This window comes from Herpailurus yagouaroundi, unplaced genomic scaffold, assembly GCF_014898765.1.
Source record: "Herpailurus yagouaroundi ecotype Mexico unplaced genomic scaffold, PumYag 140, whole genome shotgun sequence".
Lineage (NCBI taxonomy): Eukaryota > Metazoa > Chordata > Mammalia > Carnivora > Felidae > Herpailurus > Herpailurus yagouaroundi.
The window spans coordinates 49606791-49629354 of record NW_024412395.1 but is presented as its reverse complement, the minus strand read 5'-3'; the positions used below and the strand labels follow the sequence as shown (position 1 = coordinate 49629354).

At 42.1% G+C, this 22564-nt stretch overlaps 1 protein-coding gene across 1 annotated transcript in view; it reads left to right on the top strand.

Moving 5' to 3' along the window:
- Positions 1–22564, top strand: part of STK39 (serine/threonine kinase 39) — a 311613-nt gene that overhangs the window by 74732 nt on the left and 214317 nt on the right. Inside the window, exons 5-7 of the mRNA XM_040474668.1 lie at positions 74–182; positions 3345–3486; positions 4897–4952. Coding sequence (XP_040330602.1) covers positions 74–182; positions 3345–3486; positions 4897–4952 — 307 coding nt within the window. The remainder of the gene's footprint in view (positions 1–73; positions 183–3344; positions 3487–4896; positions 4953–22564) is intronic.

The window sequence follows — 22564 nt, the reverse complement described above, 5'->3', positions numbered from 1 at the left end:
TAGGTGTGCTCAGTGTGTTTTGCTTCCCGATTTTTACCCCATGAGACTATGTCACGTTTTGTTCTTTTTATAGAAAGAAATTCAAGCCATGAGTCAGTGCAGCCATCCCAACGTAGTGACCTATTACACCTCTTTTGTGGTAAAAGATGAACTTTGGCTGGTCATGAAATTACTAAGTGGAGGTAAGTGGGTTTTGTTATTGTTTGCTTGTGTGTGTGTGTGTGTGTGTGTGTGTGTGTGTGTGTGTGTGTTCTTTTGTCTTTTGTGCAAGCCGTAATATTGCATACAACTTTACATTTGGTCCCCTTACTCTTGTATTTAAAGTTTTGCTTGGTTTATTATTTACCTAGAGTATAAAGCCCAGATTTCTTCACGTTGATATTGAAAAGCTTTCATAATATGGCTAAACTTCCTAGAATACCCGTGTCCTCTTCTGCCCAGCCTTCTTGGTGTAGGTGAGGCTCTCTAAATACCTCTGCACCCCGATGTCTCCACATCTCCCCTGTGCTGCTCCTCAGCCCTAGATGTCTGTCCTTCCTTCTCCACATGCCAAAGTCCTAAGAGGTCACGTCCTCTCTGCAACACAAAAGTTAACCAGTCCTTCCTGTTTAAACTCTGTTTTTAATATTATTCAAGTCCTTAACACATTGTAATATAGTGAATTACCTCAGTGCCGTTCATTAAAAGTTCTGTGATGATGGAAATGTTCTATAACTGTGCTCTCCAGTTTCTACTAGGTACATGTGGCTCTTAAATACTTGACATGTGGCTGGTGTTACTGAATTTCTGGAGGAACTGGATTTCTATTCATTTTTAACTAGCTTATATTTAAATAACCACAGATGGCTAGTGGCGACGATATTGGACAGTACAGATTTAGATTAGATTGTGGACTTGATGAGGAGAGCACGGTCTAATGGACTTCTCCCTTATTGAACCTGGCACCCAGTGGGTACTCAGTAAATATTGTTTCAGTTGAAATGGAGAGAAACTCTGTGCATGCTAAATTATTTGCTTGCAGTGTTGATCGGAAGTGGCACTGTTTTCATCCTGTGTTTGCATTTGAAGAGGCAAAGTAACTTTCACTCTGGCCTCAGGTCAATGAAGTTATAAAAGTCATTGACAATTTAACTTATAAGGCACTTTTACATTGCCGTATTTTTTCTTTTAATCTCTTAACATCACTAGTTGATAGAGAATGATAATGGTAGCCATTAACTTTATTGAACACTTACTCTGTGGCTAGATTCTGCTCAAGGCAATTTACGTACCTTATTTCATTTAATCTGGACAGCATCTTTGAATGGCAAGTGTCACTGTCCCTGCTCTTCAGAAAGTTCCCCAAAGCTTAAGAGAGTCGGGCAGCTTGCCCAAGGTCACATACACAGTAGCTGTGAGCACCGGAATTTGTGGCAGTAGGACCTGTTGACTTAAAAGCTGTGCTGCACCACAGGAATTATCACCTTCATTTTACAGACATGAAAATTTAAGCTTAGAAAGCCCCAGTGATTTTCTTTGTAACACCCAGCATTGCCACATCTATCACTCTATATATCTTTTCCAGACGTGAAGTGTCGTTTAGGAGCAGAGGAAGACATTTTGCACTGCCTGGATGAAGCCAGAACCAGTATAGCTGAATTTATATTGTAGAGCCCGTTTTAACCTGTAGACCTGGTTCCAGTGAAGGCAGAATTGAGGAAGCATCTTCATTTTTTTTGTTGTTGTTGTAAAGAAACTCTCTTGGATCAAGCAGAGGCCCAGAGCTGACAGGACAAATATGCTGTGATTGCTTTGGGTCCACTTGCGCGGGTCTCAGTGGGGAGCCTGGGAGAGCTGAGTTAGGTTCTGTTCCCAGTCTTGTCAATCCTATTAGTCATTGTTTCCTTGAGTGCCTACTTCGGGTTTTAATTAAACATGAAAAGAAAGAAATGAAAGAAGAAAGAAAAAGGCAGCCTGCTGGAGCCAGACTGCAGGGTTTGAGTGTGGGCATTGCTCCTTGTCTCTGCCGAGGCTGGTGCTTTGTCAGTAAGACGACCCTTCCCCCAATCTCTTGTTGCAGGGATCGAGGTTCTGGTGACCTGGGACCCTAGGCAGCCCCAGATACACTGCTGAAACTGAGAATTTTACTTCCTTTCTTTATTTTGATCCCAATTAACCTTTGATTAGCTTAACAATGTCCCATATCCCATTGCCTGAAGACTGGATAGAAAATTTCCTTGTCTTTTTAAAAGAATCCAACTTAGTCCGCCTGGGCTTTAGGTAAGAAGAACGAGTTTTAAACAGGTTTCCACAGGTCAGAGAAACCTGGGCCGATGTGGACTATTGCTCATTTTTCTTTTAGCAAGGCAGAAATGCATACATACATGCCTTACCTGGTATATACTTATAATATGAAAATGAAGCGGTTGTGGAAGTATTGTTTTCAAAACTACTAAAGAATTTAAGATTCAATGAATAAATAGATGTTTTGTTTCTCTGAGGGGGAAATATGTATTTGTTTTCTTTTATAATATTTTATCATATTAAATCTCTTAATGAGGGGCAGGCAGCTAGTCTGGTGTGGTAATACCTGATGTGGAAACTCAGTACTCCCAGTTAATCATAGAGCGCCTAGAGCCAGATTCAGGTCCTGAGGTAAGCCATTTGTTAACTCTTCAGAAATGTTGAACCCCCAGGTAATTAGGGCTTTTAAAATGACCGGGAGGTTTGGAATATTAATTAGTATGTGTTGAAACATGAACTCAGAATGCCAGGGATCCTAATCTGTTCATGGTAACAAAGTACCGTGTATTTATTTCCTTATAAAAGTCAGCACATTATGGATCAAGTAAACAAAAATAAAGATTGCCCAGAGTCACAGAAAGGAATATTCTGGTTATCAGCAGGGGTCTGGAGGCAATATACTTTTTTTTTTCTCCCCTCCTACCTGTGTCCTAGATGTTCAGGGAGACTGTGCTTCTGGCTCTCAGTTCATTGCGGTCTGTTCCCCTGGCCACCGCCTCCTCTTTTTTTTCAATTCGGACATCTTGAATCCCCTTTTGAGTCTGTAACCAATTGTGCATGTGTGGGAGAAAAGACTAACCCTGGAGTGACCGTGAACAGTTTTTTGCATCCTGACCCAGAATTATTCTTATGCTGAAAGTGCTCTTGCAAACTTGGATCTTGTGTTTCTGGTCACGTGCTGCCATGCAATTGTTTGTGTGCCTTGGGAGCAATTGCGTCAAATAAACAAACGTATTTTGACATTTCCATTCAATTTTCTAAATAGTGGAGCCCAAGCTAGGAAGGTAATGAAGGTGTTTGTGCTTCCACAGATGTTTCGATTCTTCTGTCTCTCCACCTAGGTTCCATGTTGGATATCATAAAGTACATTGTTAACCGAGGGGAACACAAGAATGGAGTTCTGGAAGAGGCAATAATAGCAACAATTCTTAAAGAGGTTTTGGAAGGCTTAGACTATCTACACAGAAATGGTCAGATTCACAGGTATGACTTCTGCAGAGATGTTTAAATTCAGCCATTTGTATATTCAGCTCTGGTTTGTAAAGACTGTTAAGGAAAACATATTGCCGGTAGGTATCAACATTATTTCTGAGCTAGGCCAAATAGTTGTGAAAAAAGTACTTAAAGAAACGAGAATAAATTAAAAAATTATTTTCAATGTTTATTTTTGAGAGAGACAGAGCACGAGTGGGGGAGGCGCAGAGATTGAAAGAGAGAGAGGGAGACATAGAATCTGAAGCAGGCTCCAGGCTCCGAGCTCTCAGCACAGAGTCCTGACGCAGGGCTCGACCCCATGAACTGGGGGATCATGACCTGAGCCAAAATCCGTGGTTAACCGATTGAGCCCCTCAGGTGCCCCGAGAGAATAAATTTTGATGAAATATATTAGTATCCTTAGCATTGCTTTATCCATTTTCACTGAAATAAAAGCAGACTATAAAAAAGTACCTAGTGAACTCACTAAAAAAAAAAAATAACAATACTACTCTTGAAGTATGCTTAATTGAACAGGATAGCATCTCTAACTATCTAATACAGGCAAAACTGTTCCAAATGTAATATGTTCATTATTTTTGGCATGGTGGTGTGAGGAAAGGGGGGATAGCTAATTTCATCTTCTTTTGTGACATAACATGCTAATTCTTTAAATAGCCAAACAGCCTAGAATAGGAGTGTTTGATGTTTCAAAAGAGTTAGTGTTAACTTGGGCTCCTAGGAATAGGTGTGAGTAAATAACCATTTATTAGTAATGCTGGTGTTGTAATTCCCCTACCTTGCGCTATATGCGGGCCATTTATTTAAGGATATCTGCCATGTCTTTTGGTAATTAGAAAAAAACGACCTTAGATTTCAAACTTGTAAGTTGTTATTTTTCTTTTTAAGTGTTAAGACTTCTGTATAATGAAGAAATATATTATAGAATGTTATAATTGGCATTTATAATCAGTATCTCTCCAGGGGAGAGGCTGATCCAATCCATTGTTTAAGAGGCTGCTGGGATTAATTTGGAATTGTACCACAGACAAATTTAAGTGGAAGTAGAACAGCTTTACATAGAATTATCAGCTTTAATTCTTGAGAAAAGATAGTATGGTGAGTTAATGGGTGATCTCCAACTCTACAACATAAAGAATGTACTCACTCGTGATTTAATTAAATTTGGATAATGATTTCACATAAAATATTTGTTACTAAAATCCTAACCACCCCCCGGGAGCAAACTATAAAATCGCCGTTTCTCCCTGTAACTTTTTAAATCTGTGATATAATTTTAATATTTATAAAATGATACTTTAAACAGCTATATTATATGATATGTTTTTAAATCTCTGAGTGAATTGATGCAGTATAATGTCTATATTCCATAATTCATTCTTCATTTTTTTCTAATAGGGATTTGAAAGCTGGTAATATTCTTCTGGGTGAGGATGGTTCCGTACAAATAGCAGGTAACACTGATAAAAATAAAAATTCTTCTGACAGAAGTGTTCCAGTTTCAAGGAATGTAGAATCATTCCAAATAAATAAATAATGAATGAATGAATGAACAAATGAATGCATGTGATCTATTTTAAGCATGTATCTGGGCTGCCCTGTTAGAGAACATTTGGGTCTGAGGCAGAACACGTTTTCCTGTTGTTTTGGTTAAGTTGTTAAATCATCCTGTAAATAATGTTATTTTAGAACATAGCCTTTTGATAGAGGCAATTTTACTTTCAATTTCATTTTTGTTAAATTTCAGGTTGAATAAAGGTGGTATTTATCTAACTGCAAGAAAAGCAGTTTTGAGAGTTTTTTTGATGAGTTTGAAAGTTTAGAACCTTGTACCCTTCGATTAATTTAAACATTTCTATTTCTGAAGCAGTGCTGAAAGCACGGTGAACTCTTAAAGTCTGTGGGTTATTTTGTGGTCTTCAGTGTGACCCTGCATGGCTGTCCGTGACAGTAGGCACACAGGTGGCAGTGCACGTCTGTAGAGTGCGTACGCTAGACAAGTGCCCTCCGTGTGCAGACCTTCTCATTCTGTTATTGCACCAGAGTAACCCGAAAGGTCTGGGGTAAAGTGTCTCCATGTCTGTATTGACTCGTGTCTCCCTCCCATCCGTGAAGGCCTGTCTCCTCAGTCCTCTCAGCCATCACTGCTTTTTGCATTTGTGGCTGGACAGCCCTTACCTGTACTGAACTGTCCCTGTCATCATTGCAGGGTATTCAGCCCAGCCCGCTGGCTTGCAGGCATTGAATGTTATTAGCAACACGTCCCAGCGACACGCTTGGTGAGAATCACTGATGTAGCTTCTGCTGTTGAAGAGTGCTGAAGTTTGCCCCAAATACTTAATCAGTCCAGCCTGCTGCTTTTCGAGTTGGAGTGGAAGAAGCCTCTTTTCTAGTATTTAGGGTTAGGTTCTTTCTACATCAAGTTATTAGAGCAGAGTTGATCACAGTCCTTGGTTCTAGTCTAGTTTCTAGACAAATGCGAGGATCTGGGGTATTATTAGAAACAGGAGAGCTCAGCAGAAAACAAACACACCCCCAACACAAAGGATAAGCCTTGAGTCATCTCTTTGATTCATTGTTTGTCCCTCTCTAGGTGCCAGAGAACCTGTCAGGTGATGCCTGACTTGTGTGACAAGCACAGTGCTGACCTTGGGCTCTGTATTTAGTTGGGTATATTCACGGGGGCTTTTATTTATTTTCTTTTAAAGGAGAGAATAGAGGTTTTGAAAATACAAAAGGGAAATGGAGAATTTGTTTCAAATCAAATGTTTCTTCCCTGAAGAACTAATACTGCAAGTGTTAGCTTTTATTAGTCCTCTCTTAGAAAAGATAAATTTAGTCAAATATTATTAGTCGTTGGCTTAAGACTACTGTGTAGGCACTCTGTATATCAGTTAAACACAAAGGCCTTGGAATCAAAACAGGCCTTCGTTTAGTATCCACTGTGCAGTGTGGGGCAGGCTGTCGCATCGCTGAGCCTCAGTTTCCTCATCTGTGAGATGGTGATGATAATGCCAATCGTTCAAGGAGACACAGATCTCCTTTGCAGGTGTAAAGGATATTTTTGAGTTTATTTTGAGATAGCATGAGCAGGGGAGGGACAGAGAGACAGGGAGAGACAGAGAATTCCAAGCAACTCTGCACTATTAGCACAGAGCCCGACGTTGTACTTGAACTCACAAACTGCAAGGTCACGACCTGACCCCCAACCGAAAGTTGGACGCTTAACTGACTGAGCCACCTAGGCACCCTGTACCTATTGAAACTTAAGCTTCAGGGCCCTGTAAGTGTACTGTGTTTCTGGGAGTTGCAGAGTGTTCTAGGTGGAGATGGAGTGTTTTAGTTGGAGAGGTGTTCTAGACCATCAGGGGGTATTCTATGTAGGCATTTTTTGTTCAATTGTCTGAAACTATTCCAGAAGAAATGACCTTAATCTTTAGGACACCAGTGAATTGGTATGAATTTTTACTTTTAAAGAAATAGACACACTTACACCTAATTTCATATTTTTAATTTTGCGTTGTTTATCTTAAAGAGGGTCTTCCCAGTTGTGTAAGCTTCACATGCCATGAAACTTGGATCTACTCCTGCTGATAACAGTTGTTGCAGTAGTTAAATAAATGTGAGAAATGCATAGTACAACCAAGAAAATAGGGCAGTAGACAGGAATACACATTATAAGCTTATTTATTAGAGCACTGTTTGTGATTGCAATAGATTAGAAACAACTTAGGTGTCCCGATTAAATATGATACATGGTAGATCTACATTATGGGACACCCACAAGCTGTAATGGAGAATGTATACATTGACAGGAAGAAAAGTATCGCCAGGTTACGTAGTTAAGTGAATACAGCAAGGTGAAATAGAATGCATATACCGTGTCACCTTTTGTGAGGGAAATGGGGAGAAATACCTCTATATCTTTGTACAAAGAAACAGAAGGATAATGGGGAGGGAGACTTGTATAGTGCATACCTTTTATAACATTTTGAATTCTGAACTGTGTGAACAAGTATGACCTGGTAAAACCAATGAAAGGAAATGACTTCATAAACTGTCAATAAGTGAAAGTCATTTTTTAAGCCTTTTATTATAAAAATTTTCATACGTAGCCTAAAGTAGAGAAGAGTAGGAAGAACCTCATGTACCCACCATGATCAGTTTCAGGCCATTCTTGATTCATGTCTCTTCCCCCTTCCTACTTTGGTGGCCTTTATTATTAACACCAAATTTTGTTCTTGAGCCATCTAAGTTAGTGCCTTATAAGTACACATCTTGTCCTTACTCTAGAGAGAGGCTCCTACCCCACAGGCCAGAGGCATTTAGGAAAAAACAAAACAAAAACAAAGCAAAACAAAACAAAAAACTTCAACGAAACAAGTGACAACAGAAAACATCTGTTCAGGCGGTCTCAGCCCAGGGTACTCAAGGGTACAAGGTCTGGGATGAACTGGCATGGTTGAAATTCCCGGGTCGCCTTGCGACCTTGGTCAAGCTACACACCTTCTTTAAGATTCTGTTTCCTTAAAAGAGGGATACAAATATAGCCCCCCTCGCCTTTTTTTGTGTGTGTGAAATCAAATGAGGCTCCTCACACGCAGAGATCTTAGCAGTGGCTGGCACACGAGAGGCACACAGCAGCTGCCGTCGTACTTCTGCTCTTCTTCATGTCCCTGCCACTCCTGCTGTTCCTGGGACCAGCAGGCTTGCGCCCATCTCTCTGGCACCGCCTGGAGATCACATGTACCTCAAATTAGTCTTGCAAGGGGTTCAGCTCTTAGGGGCTTTTATGAGTTATAAAAAGCTAATGCTTATTAATTATGGAACTTGGAAGTTAACTTGTCATTAATCTTGCTCTAAGCTGATAAGGAAGTACAACTAATTTTCTCTCTTTGGTGATGAAACGATCATTTCTCACTGAGAGGGTCAGAATAGCAGTGAACAGCCTTTGAAATGCGAAAGGAGGTCAGCCCTTGCCTTATTCTACCACTTGGCACTGTGCCAATCACTTCCTCTATTCTTCTTGTCAGATTGGTGACCTGAGCTCTTTCTCCGGGCCTTCTGTAGCATATTGGCCTTTTCTTTTTCTCACTTGGGATCCCCTGAAGTAAGGTTTCCTGACTTTTTCTCTCCCTCTTGGGCCTTGGGTTTTTCCCCCCCACTGTGGGTGGTAGTGCTGAGTGTGACCCTGTAGGCACTTGCCCTGTGGGGGCTGCTGGGTTCAGAAGGTCACATGCAGAAAGCCACCACTACCTGGGTAGTTGTAGGATTAAATGAGCCCGTGCATAAACTGCTTGGAACAGTGCCTGGCAAGCATAGTGAAGACGTTGTGTACAGCCTTTCTGTACTCCCCTTGGTATCCCTTTTGTGTGTGTGACTTCATGCTTGTGTCAGACCAACTGAGAAATCACCATCTCCTGGATGTGTAATGGTGTGCAGACAGGCATTTAAATTGTGCAGTTTCTACATCTCTGGGGCTGTGGCTTTCTGGAATTCGTATTTTCATTTTTTCCACATTCTCTAACCTGAGCACGACATTGAATTCAATTCCTGTAGTACTTTAATTTTTTTCTGGTTTTAACTATAAAATAAGGTTATTGCTTCAAGAAAAACACTTGTAATGTTTCCTTGGAACAGGCAGGGTGCTGCTGCCTGTCCCTGTTTTCTAGGAGTTTGGCTTTCTTGGCCAGGCAGTTGGTTTCTGGGACCAGGAGTCTTCGGGATCTTTGCTGGCATCATTGTCCAGTGGGTGGTGAAAGGGGTGTGGGTGGGAGAGTGGAAAGCAGAGACGCAGCAGTGGAAGAGGTAGACTCTCTCTTTTTGTTGCTACCTATTATATTTGGATATTTGGGGAGATAGTACATTGCTTTTATTTAGGCTGTTTGTGTCCTTTCCCTTTATATCTTTATGTTCTTTAAGCCCTGTTTTTTGAAATAAAATTTAAGCAAAGGGGATGTTTGCATTTATTTCTTTGAATGTATTGTTTGTTTACCTTCAGAGTATCATTATGAGCATTGTTTTTTATTTTATTTATTTATTTATTTATTTATTTATTTATTTATTTATTTTAACATTTACTTATTTTTTGAGACAGAGAGAGACAGAGCATGAATGGGGGGAGGGCCAGAGAGAGAGGGAGACACAGAATCCGAAGCAGGCTCCAGGCTCTGAGCCGTCAGCACAGAGCCCGGCGCGGGGCTGGAACTCACAGAGCGCGAGATCATGACCTGAGCCGAAGTCGGACGCTTAACCGACTGAGCCACCCAGGCGCCCCTAGCATTGTTTTTTAAAAAAAGTATTTGTGCTATTGTAATAGAAAACATTACAATTTTTATTTTTTTTTAAAAAAACTCCTTCTACCATATATATATTTCCTTTCTTAGAACTTTTAATTTGAAAAGGGGAAATTAAGGTGCCTGGTTCAGACCATGAGAAACTCTCATTTTATACAACCAACAAGTGTGGTGAATAAAGCAAATATGCTTTGTTCTCCATCTAAAAATACAAATTCTCTGGAAATTATTTATGTTTCTATTGACTGTGGATATAAAATAAGTAACTGATGTGTCTCGAGTACTTCCCATGTGCCAGGCCAGGTTCTCTGTGCTGAGCGAGCTGTGACTCTTTCCCCACAGGCCTGTAAATGTGCCCATTTTACAGACAAGAAACTAAGGTCGAGAGATGGGAAGCAAGTTTCCCAGGTCACAAGTAGGTTTCAGATGTGGGGAGTCTGGCTCCAGAGCTGTGATCCCATGTCTGTGGGATTTCCAGGAAGACAGCCCTAAATCTGTGTGTAGCTGATCTCAGTGTCATTTTTTAATTTTTTATTTTTTTATTTCTTTTTTTAAATTTTATTTTTTATTTTTAAAAATTTACATCCAAATTAGTTAGTATATAGTGCAACAGTGATTTCAGGAGTAGATTCCTTAGTGCCCCTTACCCATTTAGCCCATCCCCCCTCCCACAACCCCTCCAGCAATCCTCTGTTTATTCTCTATGTTTAAGAGTCTCTTATGTTTTGTACCCGTCCCTGTTTTTATATTGTTTTTGCTTCCCTGCCCTTATGTTCATCTGTTTTGTCTCTTGAAGTCCTCATATGAGTGAAGTCATATGATTTTTGTCTTTCTCTGGCTAATTTCACTTAGTTGCAAATGGCAAGATTTCATTCTTTTTGATTGCTGAGTAATACTCCATTGTATATATAGACCACATCTTCTTTATCCATTCATCCATTGGTGGACATTTGGGCTCTTTCCATACTTTAGCTATTGTTGATAGTGCTGCTGTAAACATGGGGGTGCATGTGTCTCTTTGAGACAGCACACCTGTATCCCATGGATAAATGCCTAGTAGGGCATTTGCCGGGTCTTCGGGTAGTTCTGTTTTTAGTTTTTTGAGGAACCTCCATACTCTTTTCCAGAGTGGCTACACCAGCTTGCATTCCCAGCTGATCTCAGGTTTAGATGGAAGACCAATAGCGATCACTAGCTCTTATACATTTCTGTGTAACGGTTCCATTTCGAAGCCAGGGAATGTATTCTGCACCTTTCCTTTCCTCTCTCTGCTCCTTTAAGTTGAGACACGAGTCTTTGGTAAGGTTTTGGGGCATAGGAGAAGCAGTCATTTTGGGTGTCGTTTGGTGTTGAATTAAGCGTAGTAGTGACACCAGACTCTTTTTGAGACTGGAAAACTTCAGGTTTGATGTAATGAATTACAACTTGAGGACTGCCTCCTCATAGTTTAAAAGAAAATGCTTTATTTCTCATATCTTCTGTGCTCAGAGAACCTGAACGTGTGATTTCCTGATCATAAACTTGGATAGATGTGAAGGTTTTTGCGACAATATGTGACAAAAGGAGTGGCTATTTGAAAGTCATGCTCTTCCCATGGCCTAGCATTTTATTTTCCAGTCTGATGTTCTGTCATATTGTCAGGAAGAGCTTAGAGCTTTGTCTGGCAAGTGACTAAGCCTGTTTGTCTGGTATTAATGAGACACTGCTCTAAGCAGAAATCCATACAAAACAGGTCACTTTGGGGTGGTCACTGCAAATATATCTACCCTAGGATTCTTTTAAATACTGGCCACTCTTAATGCACTATTAAAATGTTGATTTCAGAACATTTGATTTCTGAAGAACTTTCTAGAAGCACACTACTGGATTATATTAGGTAGATCTCATGCTCATTTTTTTATTTTTGCCTTTTAACTCCGAGTGTGTATATGTATGTGTGTGTGTGTGTGTGTGTGTGTGTGTGTGTGTGTGTGTATGTGTATGAATGTGAATTTCCCATCCCTGGTTTTTCATAAATTGGTACTGAGCTCAGACAGCCTCATACTCCAGACGTCTAGAAATCTATCATTACATCAATCTCAGTGTATCTGAGACTGTCCCAGTGAAGCTTATGTATGCCTTAGGTTCTTCACTAAAGGACATTGGTATGACTTTGGGTAATATCTCTGTTTTTTGGGAGGAAGATTATATATCCTTAGTCAGCCTTTGAGTACATCTTGAACTTTATTCATTCTGGGTCTCAAACAACTACGACTAACATTTCTGCCAGGAATACATGCAACTAGATTTAACTTGCTTCCAGAGCTCCAGTATTATTCTCAAGGAGCCAGAGGAAGGTGTGTGTGGTGCTGGAAGTTGTGTGTTGTGTGTGTGTGTGTGTGGTGGAGTTTTTATTCCCATAGCTTTTAGGCTCTTTTGTTTTCCTTATGTGCTCTTTGACGCTAGTGAAATGCATTTAGATCGGGAGGTAGAGGAAACAGGTGGAGGGAGTATATCTTTTGTTAAGAGGGGCTGCTGCTTCACGCAAGGTAATATGGGCTCCCTGTGTACAAGGGAGGTAGCCTCTGATTAATATCAGAAAGGTCTGGTGTGCCTGGGTGGCTCCGTAGGTTAATTGTCTGACTTTGGCTCAGCTCATGATCTCATGGTTTGTGGGTTTAAGCCCTGAGTCAGGCTCTGTGCTGACAGCTCACAGCCTGTAGCCTGCTTCATGTTCTGTGTCTCCTCCTCTTTCTGCCTCTCCCCCTGCTCACGCTCTGTCTTTCTCTCTCTCTCGATCAAAAATAAACATTAAAAAAAAATTAAAAAACATATCAGAAAGGTCTGAAGGTCCCTGAGGCATCTGAATCAGGAAATGACGGTGTCATTGTACTTTTGATGCCTTGGCCTAGAGCAGGGCTCTGACACCAGACTGCTGTGGTTTGAATCCTGGCATAACTCCTCCTAGCCCTATGACCAAGTTATTTAAACACTTGCGCCTTAGTTTCCATATCTGAACAATGGAAAAATACTAGAGGGTTAAAGGAATTAACACATTCCATTTTAGAATTAGTTAGCTCACATTGCTTCTGTATTGAAATGGGGGTGGGGTCCTTTAATTATTTAGACATTGTAAGATCACAGGGAGGAGGCTAGGAGGCAAGGCTGTTGTAGGCTCTCCGTCTGACCGGCCATATCATTTTGCTCTCCCGTTTTCTTCACCCCATTGATTTCCCCCCATATCACCAGAGTGGAAAATCCACAGTGCACATCTGACCATGTCATTCCTTTGCATAAAGATTAAAACTGTTGCTAGGGGGATGAAGCCCCAGCTCCCCAACATGGCATGTGAAGGCCCTGCCTGTTTTTCCAATCTTCTCTGCCCGTGCTTTTCTGCTTCCTGCTTTAAGGCAAGTTCTGCGTTAGCCAGCTACAAATGAAATGATTAATATGGTGAAGCAGAGCACGCAAATTAAAAGCATTGGCATAGTCAGAAAATAGAGTCCAAGTACAAATTAAGATCTTTGGAGGGTATCAGAGTGCTTCATAGTGAACCACAATGTATGTTGTGAGTTTCAGGTAGTTTATAATTATGTGAATTATGGTTTAATGAATTATGCCAAAATTTTCATATATTCATTTTTTTGTTTGTTTAAATAAATAGGGACAGCAAATTAATGTGGCTTTCCGAATTTTGGGATCTTGACAAATCAAGCGGTAACATTTGGTGAAACCTCTAGCAGGAAGCAAGAATGCCATTCAATTCTGGAAACCTAGTTTTCCAGTCCATCTGTCTATCGTCAATGGGAAATACTTGGGGAGATTTTAAGCAGCTTCCTACCCTTTAACAGCTGCTAGCAGTTGCTTGAGCAACAACGTAAGGAAGTCTTATGAGGTGAACGCAATGGGGGGAATATCTTTGCTTTGCTCTTGCTGGAATATTTCCCTGGTGTGCCTGTTTAGCTGCATGGGGCACAAGGTTGAGCTTCAAGGTTTGAGCATCTAGGAGGACATGGGGCAGATGGGACTTAGTCTTCCTTCTTCCTTCCCTCCTCCCCCCACCTTCCCTTCTTTCCTTCTTCTCTTCCTTTCTCCCTTTCTGCCTTTATGGGCCTGTAGTGTCATTATTAAATTACATTTTGTATATTACCACAAGCTGCTGAGGTCTGGGAAAAACAAGAGTTGTTAGAATACAAGCAGAGCAGTCCAACTCCGTTCTTCGTATGATCATTTCTTCATTTATTTTTCTGCTTCCCAGAGCCTGCATTTATTATGGCAAAAAAACGGCCCTTCCCTGGAGAAAAGGCGAACATTAACCGTATGGGTTTTATGCCCCTGAAGTGGTTGGTTGGCAGATGTTTACTGCATATTTGCTGTGTTGTAGGCATAGCCCTCTGAGTGGATGTGGTGCTTAGCAAGAAAGACCTCGTCTGCTGTCGTAACTTTACCGTTCAGGTGAAACAGGTATTATACAGTTAACTATTAAGTTTAATTTCAAAAATTTGTAAGCAAAGGGAAATGTGTATACCTGGGCAATCTAGGTTAGCCACATCAAGTCTAGTGTAATAGACTGTCATGGGGAGAAATCTTTTTTAGTATTTCATTAAACATTTTTTATATGTTTGTTTATTTTTGAGAGTAGGAGAGAGTGAGCACAAGCCGGGGAGGGGCAGAGAGAGAGAGGGGGGACAGAGGATCTGAAGCAGGCTCCGCTGTCAGCATGGAGCCCAATGTGGGGCTCGAACTCAGGAACCGCAAGATCATGACCTGAGCTGAAGTCAGATGCTCAACCAACTAAGCCATGTAGGTGTCTGGGATAGATCTTTTTTTTTTTTAACCATTCATTCATTTTTGAGAGAGACAGAGTATGAGCAGGGGAGGGGGCAGAGAGAGAGAGAGAGAGAGAGAGAGAGAGAGAGACACACACACACACAGAATCCAAAGCAGGCTCCAGGCCCCGAGCTCTAAGCTGTCAGCACAGAGCCTGATGCGGGGCCTGAACTCACAAATTGCGAAATCATGACCTGAGCTGAAGTCAGACGCTTAACTGACTGAGCCACCCAGGCACCCCGGTGCCTGGGATAAATTTTAAATGTGTATGGTAGGAATGATTTGGGAAAAGGCGTTTTTGATTAGTAATATAAGTTACTACATGTATCATACCATAGGTTAGAGATTTTTTTAGGAAATTTGAATAGGTAACACATTTATACTTTGGAATGTAAATTTAACACTTGATTACAAGGAATACACTTGAAGACACAGGAGCGGAAGATTATCTAGCTTTTCAAGTCACTGACAATCTGTGCCCCTAGCCAAGTCTTGCTGGCCATAGTTTGTATCACCTATAAAATGAGGTGCTTGGATTCTCAAGTTTCCTTGTAACTCTAAAGCTGGTATAATTTAATACAGAAAAACTATAACCCACATGCCCACTAACAGAATGCCCTTCTCACAGTTTTCCTTGCTTCTTTTAAAATTTTTTTTTTCAACGTTTATTTATTTTTGGGACAGAGAGAGACAGAGCATGAACGGGGGAGGGGCAGAGAGAGAGGGAGACACAGAATTGGAAACAGGCTCCAGGCTCTGAGCCATCAGCCCAGAGCCTGACGCGGGGCTCGAACTCCCGGACCGCGAGATCGTGACCTGACTGAAGTCGGACGCTTAACCGACTGCGCCACCCAGGCGCCCCCCTTGATTCTTTTAATGGCAGCTCTGTCCTTGCACAGAATAGGCCAGGAATTGGTATTCCCTGGTCCTTCTCTTTCTCTCATACCCATTCTGTCAGCAAATCCTCTCATTAACCACGTCTCACCGCCTCCCCTGCTGTCCTCATGCTCTAGTCCACCTTCAGCTCTTGCCTGGGTTATTGTGGTGGTCTCCTGAGAGGTCCTCTTCTGCCCTTGTCCCCTCTGTTCTCTATGTGGCAGCCAGAGGGATGCTGTCAAACTCAGTCGGCTTGTGTCATGCCTTTACTTGAAGCCTTCCAGTGCCTTCCCATCTCAGAGTGAAGTCAAAAATATTATGGTGGCCCACCCAGCCTTACAAGATCTGTTCGCTAACATTATCTTGTTGATCCCATCTCTTCATCTTCTCCCTCACTCCATTCTAGGCAAACTGGTATCCTTGCCATGCATGCTCCTGCCTCAGGACCTTTGCGTTGGCTGCTCATCTGGAATAGTCATTTCAGTACCTTCTTTAGAACTTAGCTCAAATGTCACATCACTGAGGCTTCCAAGGCCATCCTATGTAGCCTCCTCTACCCCATACCCCCTATGCCCTGGTCTGTTTTTCTTTATGGCATACATCAGTGTACCCTGTGTTAGTGTTTTTGAGGTATGATCTTAGACCAGCAGTGTCACCATCACCTTAGGAACTTGATAAAAATGCAGATTCTTGTGCTCTTCCTCCCTGCACCTGCTGAATCTAAAACTTGGGAAGTAGAGCCAAGCAATCTGTATTTGAAGAAGCGCACAGGTGATTCTGATGCACACTAGTCTGAGAAGCACTGCTGTGTATTATATTGCATTTCGTAATTTTGTTGATTAACCGTATTTACCTCCCCTTCCACTACTGCCCCAACTTATAGACCAGCTCCATGAAGGCAGGGTTTAAAACTGGAAATGGCACTTAGAGCACAGTAAATAGTTGCTGAGTGAGTTCATGAAAATATGACTATTTAGTAAATTTAGATTAAAAGAATACTGAGCAACAGAGTTTAATACATGATCCTCATATTTCAGTGACTCTTCAATGTTAAGAGTTTTAAATGTGACGTTTTCTTTATTGCAGACTTAAAAATATACAGAATCTTTGAAGATTGTATTAGCCTCAGTAATCCTTCTCAAAACTTTGTAGAAATGATGTAAATTGTTTAAATACTTGTGGCAACTGGAATTGTGCTATTTTAATCATCTCCCACAGGGACCGTCTCTTGTAAAGTGTACAGATGGGTCATTCTGGTTTATTGAAAGCTTCTGATATGAGAGCTCGTCAAGTGGAGATTTATGTGAAAAAGAGCACCTGCAGGTATATGAATATTGCATTGGAAATTTAGACTTATTAATATTTGATCTAAGTTGCTTGTGCCCTTCTTGGCAGATATGGGCAGCCAGGAGCCCCTGTTGACTTCCAGAGCCTGCCTTTGGTTTGGGAAATGATAGTACCTGTGTAATATGTTTACCTAGTGCTCTCCGTACAACGGCTTTTTCAGTTCAGCAGAGTAGGTCTTAGAGAGGAGGTGATTGAGGACTGCTAAGCCATTGTGGACTCCTTGAAGGTCATTTTGAAGGTCATAAAAGCCAGTCTCAGATCTCTTGACTTCTCTTTCAGTCCTTGGCTCATTTCCTTACCATTGGGCTCCCCCTACTCCTGCCTCTTAACCCTATGCCTTTTGACAGTTCTTGACCCTCGGGCTCAGTTTTTTTCATCTACAGAATGAGAAAGTTTGACAAGACTTTCTCCAGGACCTGTCTTACATCAGAATGTTTGAGTGGCCCTTCATTAACCTCAGTCACTAGAGAAATTCTCCATCCTGTTTGAAAGCATTCATATCAGAGGATGGTCTTGGGCATGGAGGGGAGAGTAAGCCAAGTGATGTGTCCTGTTACTAGTTTCACCAGAGCATCTTTACAGATACCCCGTCCCCACTGGGGAGTCAGGGAAGAATGGATTTGAGATTTGGGGATTATCTGTGATTTTCTTTTGTTCACCATAATTACCACTTGTGATAGAAAGTTGACCACTAGTGAGTTCTTGGTCATGCCCATCAATGACTTGAGACAGCTGCCCTTTGCCTGGTTCCTTCAGCACAGCTGGTCTGGATTACTGCTCCAGCCTCCCCAGCCCCCTGCCCCCTGCCTTCTGCTGGTGCCCCACCAGGTATGGCCTCTGGCTTCACTGGTCACTGGATATTCACCTGCTGTGGCTCTGACGTAGTTGGGCACATGATCAGTGGTTTGCTGTCGTCTTAGACTAGTGTTGTTCTTCATGCTTTAGCTAATTGATTACATTAGCCAACTGAACTGTGAACCAAATGTGAATTGATATTGTTTTGTCCTTTTAAAGGCTTATCGTCCTGAGTGTGAGAATGGGGAGAATGAGGAATTAGGGAGTGAGTGGCAGCTTGTGTAGCCTCAACATTTTTACCAAGAATTCTGTTGAAATTTTCTTATTTGTCTATCATATCATGAATGTATATCGATTCCATGTACAAAGTACAAACAAATGCTAAGAACTTCTCCTTTTGTAAGTTAAAATTTAACACATTTGAAGGAAACCTGTCAATGGCACTTTTAAGAGTGTACCCACAGGTGAGGCCAGCCATGGGAAGGTTTGCTTCTTTGTGTTTCTTTTATTTTGAAAGGTGAAACTCTACCTTTAGGGAATAAAAATATGGTTTCTTCTGATTTCTTCTTTTGTTGTCAGAAAAGGCTGTGAAATTGTCGTTCTCTGATGTTTCATGTAAGGTCAGGACTACCTCTCCCTCATTCACAGATGGGAAACATGGATTTGTTCAGAACAGTTGAAAAGTGACTCCAGGGGGCAGACTCTGGAAATATGGCAGATTGTGTTTTCTGTCAGTGGCTGCCTAGAGGCAATGTTGTGGTTGGGGGTTGTAGCCTATGGAGCCAAAGAAGGCCATTGAACACCTTTTGTTTACATGAAGGAATAAATAGAACTGAAAAAGTGGGAGTCTGATTAGGGGAGAGGAGATTGGGTAGAGAACGAGGGTTTCAGAGAACTCGTTCTGGTTCTGTCTGGTTCCTCTTGGGATGTCAGCCTTCCTCCTGAGCGGGGCAGGTGTTGTGTCCCAATCTGTAATGAAGTAGTGTGTGAGTAATTGATCACTAATAGTAGATGAGATGCCAACGTGTATATCATTTGCTTAAAAGACGAGCAGATTCAAGGTTATCACTTTAATGATAATATAATATCATGCTACACAATTGCACGTCAGAGGTTGAGAAGGGAATGGTGTTCCAAACATCTTGTGCCGAGAATGCTACTTAGCCACAGCCTATCTCCTCTGTGCCCTGGCGTCTCTACTGAGCAGCTGCTACCGATGGACTGTTCGGAAGTATTGTGATCATAAATTATCTTCCTGTATTTTAAAAAAAGATTTTAAAATTGGAGCGTGCCATGTGTGTGGATTTGTTTGTCCTGTTTGACACATTAGACACCCTTGAGGATCACTGGGTGAGTTCTTTGTGGGGCATGATTTATGTTTTTAGTATTGCACTCCTATTTACTGTGTCATAAAATACATGAGTGTGCACACATAAACGCTTTTTTTCTGCTACTGTGTCTCCACTACCAGTGTCTTCTGCGTCTAAGAGGTAAAAGAGGGGAGCCGTGGAGTTGACATTACTTTGAGATCATCCAGTCATACTGAATCGTGCCCTGCTAGGGAGACCATACTCTTGAGCAGTGCTTCTCCAACTTATCTGTGCATCAGATCAGCTAGGGGTCTTGCTATGATGCAGATGCTGATTTCAGCAAGTCTGGGATGGGACCCAAGAGCCTGCACTTCTTGGGGGAACCCCAGTGATGCTTATGATTCTGGTAGACCCCACTTTTGAGTGGCGAAAGTTGAAGATACTTCTTTCTCTTATTTTCTTAGAAGTGTATTGTTCTCTGTTTCTGGAAGGTTTATGTAAGTGTAGCCCAAAACGGAAAAAAACTACTGGTAAAAAAAGTGAATTCAGCTGTTCTTGCAGTGTGTTATTCCCCCCACCCCCCGCCTCCGAGATGCCTGTGCATTTATTTGTTTTGATTTGTGCCCCTGGCATTAAGAGCCATGCTTAATACTAGAGCTGTTTAAAACTCAGGAATTGCACTGTGTACTAAATTGTTTTCTTGCTGATTTTTACCAAGTCCTTTTGGGGATTGCAGTGATTTTAGCCTCTGATGCAATGGTTAACCCTTAGTGGTCAAGAAGTATGAATAAACATGGCAGGACTGGGGAAGGACAGGTGACTATAAGAATTAAGAAGTCTTTGGGTCCAAATGCCAGAGTGCTTGACTGGCAGGAGATCAAACAGTCAGGACATTTAATTATCCCGCATCACAGAAGTCTGGGGCATTTGGTTCCAGGGTTGGTGCGGAAGCCCAGCAGTAGCACAGAGGTCTTGCTCCATCCTGCTCTCTGTTCTGCCTCTCAGTATGTCGGCCAGAACATGTCTGTATGGGGTGCTCACTCCCAGCATCTCACCCTCACCTGATAGTGTCCTAAACAGGCTGGGGAGTGAGCAGTAAAGGAGCCTCATGTACAAGGTTCTTCTACAGGTGAAGAATTTCTCTGCAAGAGCTTATGCCGTATGCCCCTTGGATCTCAGGGCCAAGACTAGGGCAGACCTTCAGACCATTCACTGGTAAGAAGAGCCAAACACTGTGGTTGGCTTAGAGCAGTACACTCCATCCCCCGAGGCCTGACACACACAAGCAGGATTCTGATAGAGAAGAGCGGAGGGGCATGGATGTTGGGTAGGCAGCCAACAAGGACTATTAATTGAACATCTTCTGAATCTATTCTATACTCCCCATTTTATAGCTTGTGAAACCATTGCTCAGAGAAGTTAAGTAAATTATCAGGGAGTGTAATTGGGACCACACACAGGCCTGTTTGATTCCAGAGTGCCTTCTGAGGGTGGAAATGTGACTCCTTTGTACTCACCGTGTCCTTCCTTGGTGTGTTTTTTCTTCCCTTTAGTTTCAGGAATTTTTGGTGGAGACTCACTAGAAATTGTCAAGACCTTCTAGTATATGCCTCTGAGTGGGGGCCACATATCCACGCCAAGTGTGTTGTCATTTGGCCTCTTTTTTTCTTTTCTTTTTTTTTTTTTTTTAAACTAATCTCTTCACCCACGTTGGGGCTTGAACCTACAACCCTGAGATCAAGGGTCACAAGCTCCCCTGACTGAGCCAGCCAGGCGCCCAGCCATTTGGCCTCTTAGTAGTTGTATTCACATTCATGGTGCACTGAAACTATTAGAATGGTAAGAAAACTACTCCTGTTTCAAGAAGGAAATGAGCCCAGTGACGGTTGGGAGCCACTGTCCTAGGTCTTGCCACATATTGACTTGGCCTCCTGGGATCTGGGCTCTGCTCCTTGCTCTGGGTTTGCTGAGTTCTGCCGAGCACAATGCAGGTACCCAGAGGTATGGTGTCCACCTAGAGAATTTGAAGTGTCCCCTCAGTCACCTCTAAGTCAGCACTGCACCATGCTTTCTCCTGCCCAGGTTTGCAGGGATCCCCGGCAGGCATGAGGGGATGGCTCTCTCTGTTTCCATTCAGACTTGGCTCTCGGTGCCCCAAGATCTGATGACACTCTGAGGATGGCAAGGCTCCAGGGGAGTGAAAAGTTGTTCCTACTTAATTTATAAACAAAACTACAACAAACAGAAAAATGGGTAGAAAGGCTAAAGGTAATTACACATTAAAAAAATAAAAACTGGAAAACAGTGATTTGGTCAGTGAAGCTAAAAACACTCTACCAGAGTATGTGATAATTGGGTGAACATCAGTCAGAAGGAGACAATACTGGAAGCCTGTTGGCTTCCACATACATGATGGAAGTGCGGCCGGGGTGGGGTGTGCGGTGGCTTTGCTATTCTTCAGATGCCGGGTCAGGAGAGTGATTTTGACCAGAGTGCGCTGTGATCAGAACTGTGTTTTAGGAAGATTAATCTGGACAGAATAGTGATCTGGATTTCAGTTGGAAGAGGTGAGGTTTGATTCTGAAAATGCTAAAGCCTTTACTTACCCTGGTCTGTATTTTCCTTCTCTAACCAAGAAAATCTGCGGGGAAGGGGCACCTAGGAATTGCCAGCAAGCAGAAGATGACACTTTTAATTGCGTATCGAGTGTTGTACGTTGGGCACATTAACATGTTTTTTCTATTCATGTTGTTCAGGGCATGTAACATTGATGTTTAAATTGACACCACATTTCCTCACATTAGCTCTCGCTAGAAGGCCAGGGTTGTGCCTAAATCAGAGCTCTGCAAGCCCCCTGGCTTGTAAACCCACACCAGCTGGACGTTATTGTGAACAGCCCCTGCTTCCCGAATGTCAGTGGGGCGCTGCACTACTGGCACACCTGTAAAAACATTAAAAGAACTTTGTTTAAAGTGAAACGGCTTTCCGGGCGCCTGGATGGCTCAGCCGGTTGGGCATCTGGCTCTGGATTTCGGCTCAGGCCATGATCCAGGGTCGTAGGATCCAGCCCTGTGTTGGGCTCTGCGCTGAGGCGTGGAGCCTGCTTAAGATTCTCTCTTCCTCTGCCCCTTTACCCGGCTCGCGTGCGCACGCGCCTTCTGTCTAAGACACACAAACAAGTTTCTGTAGCCTCCTCTGTTAAGAAAGTTTTTGCTTCTGTTTTATACCTATTGTTACATAGCTTTCAGCATTTGAATCGCAGCGTACTTCTTTGTATACTTCTTTATTTATCCAACATTGGTGGCATAACATTTTAAGGAAACCTGTGGGACTCAGGAAAGCCGGATGCCGGCAGCCCTGAAAATGTTCCTGGGTGTTTAGAAGTACGCTTCGGTTTTGCCAGTAAAGTCTCAAGAGTCTCTTGTGAGAAAACAAGACAAAACCCAAAACTGGGAATCAAACCAAATCGGGAAGGAATTGTTTTTGGTGACATAAATATGACATTTCAGAATAACCGGGGAACCTCAAACTAGTTTTTCTATGTTGTGTAATCACAACTTGATCTTTACTCAGGGACAAGCTCAAGATTTGTGGAATATTAACCCCATTATTCTGTCTTGCGTTTCCTTTTCA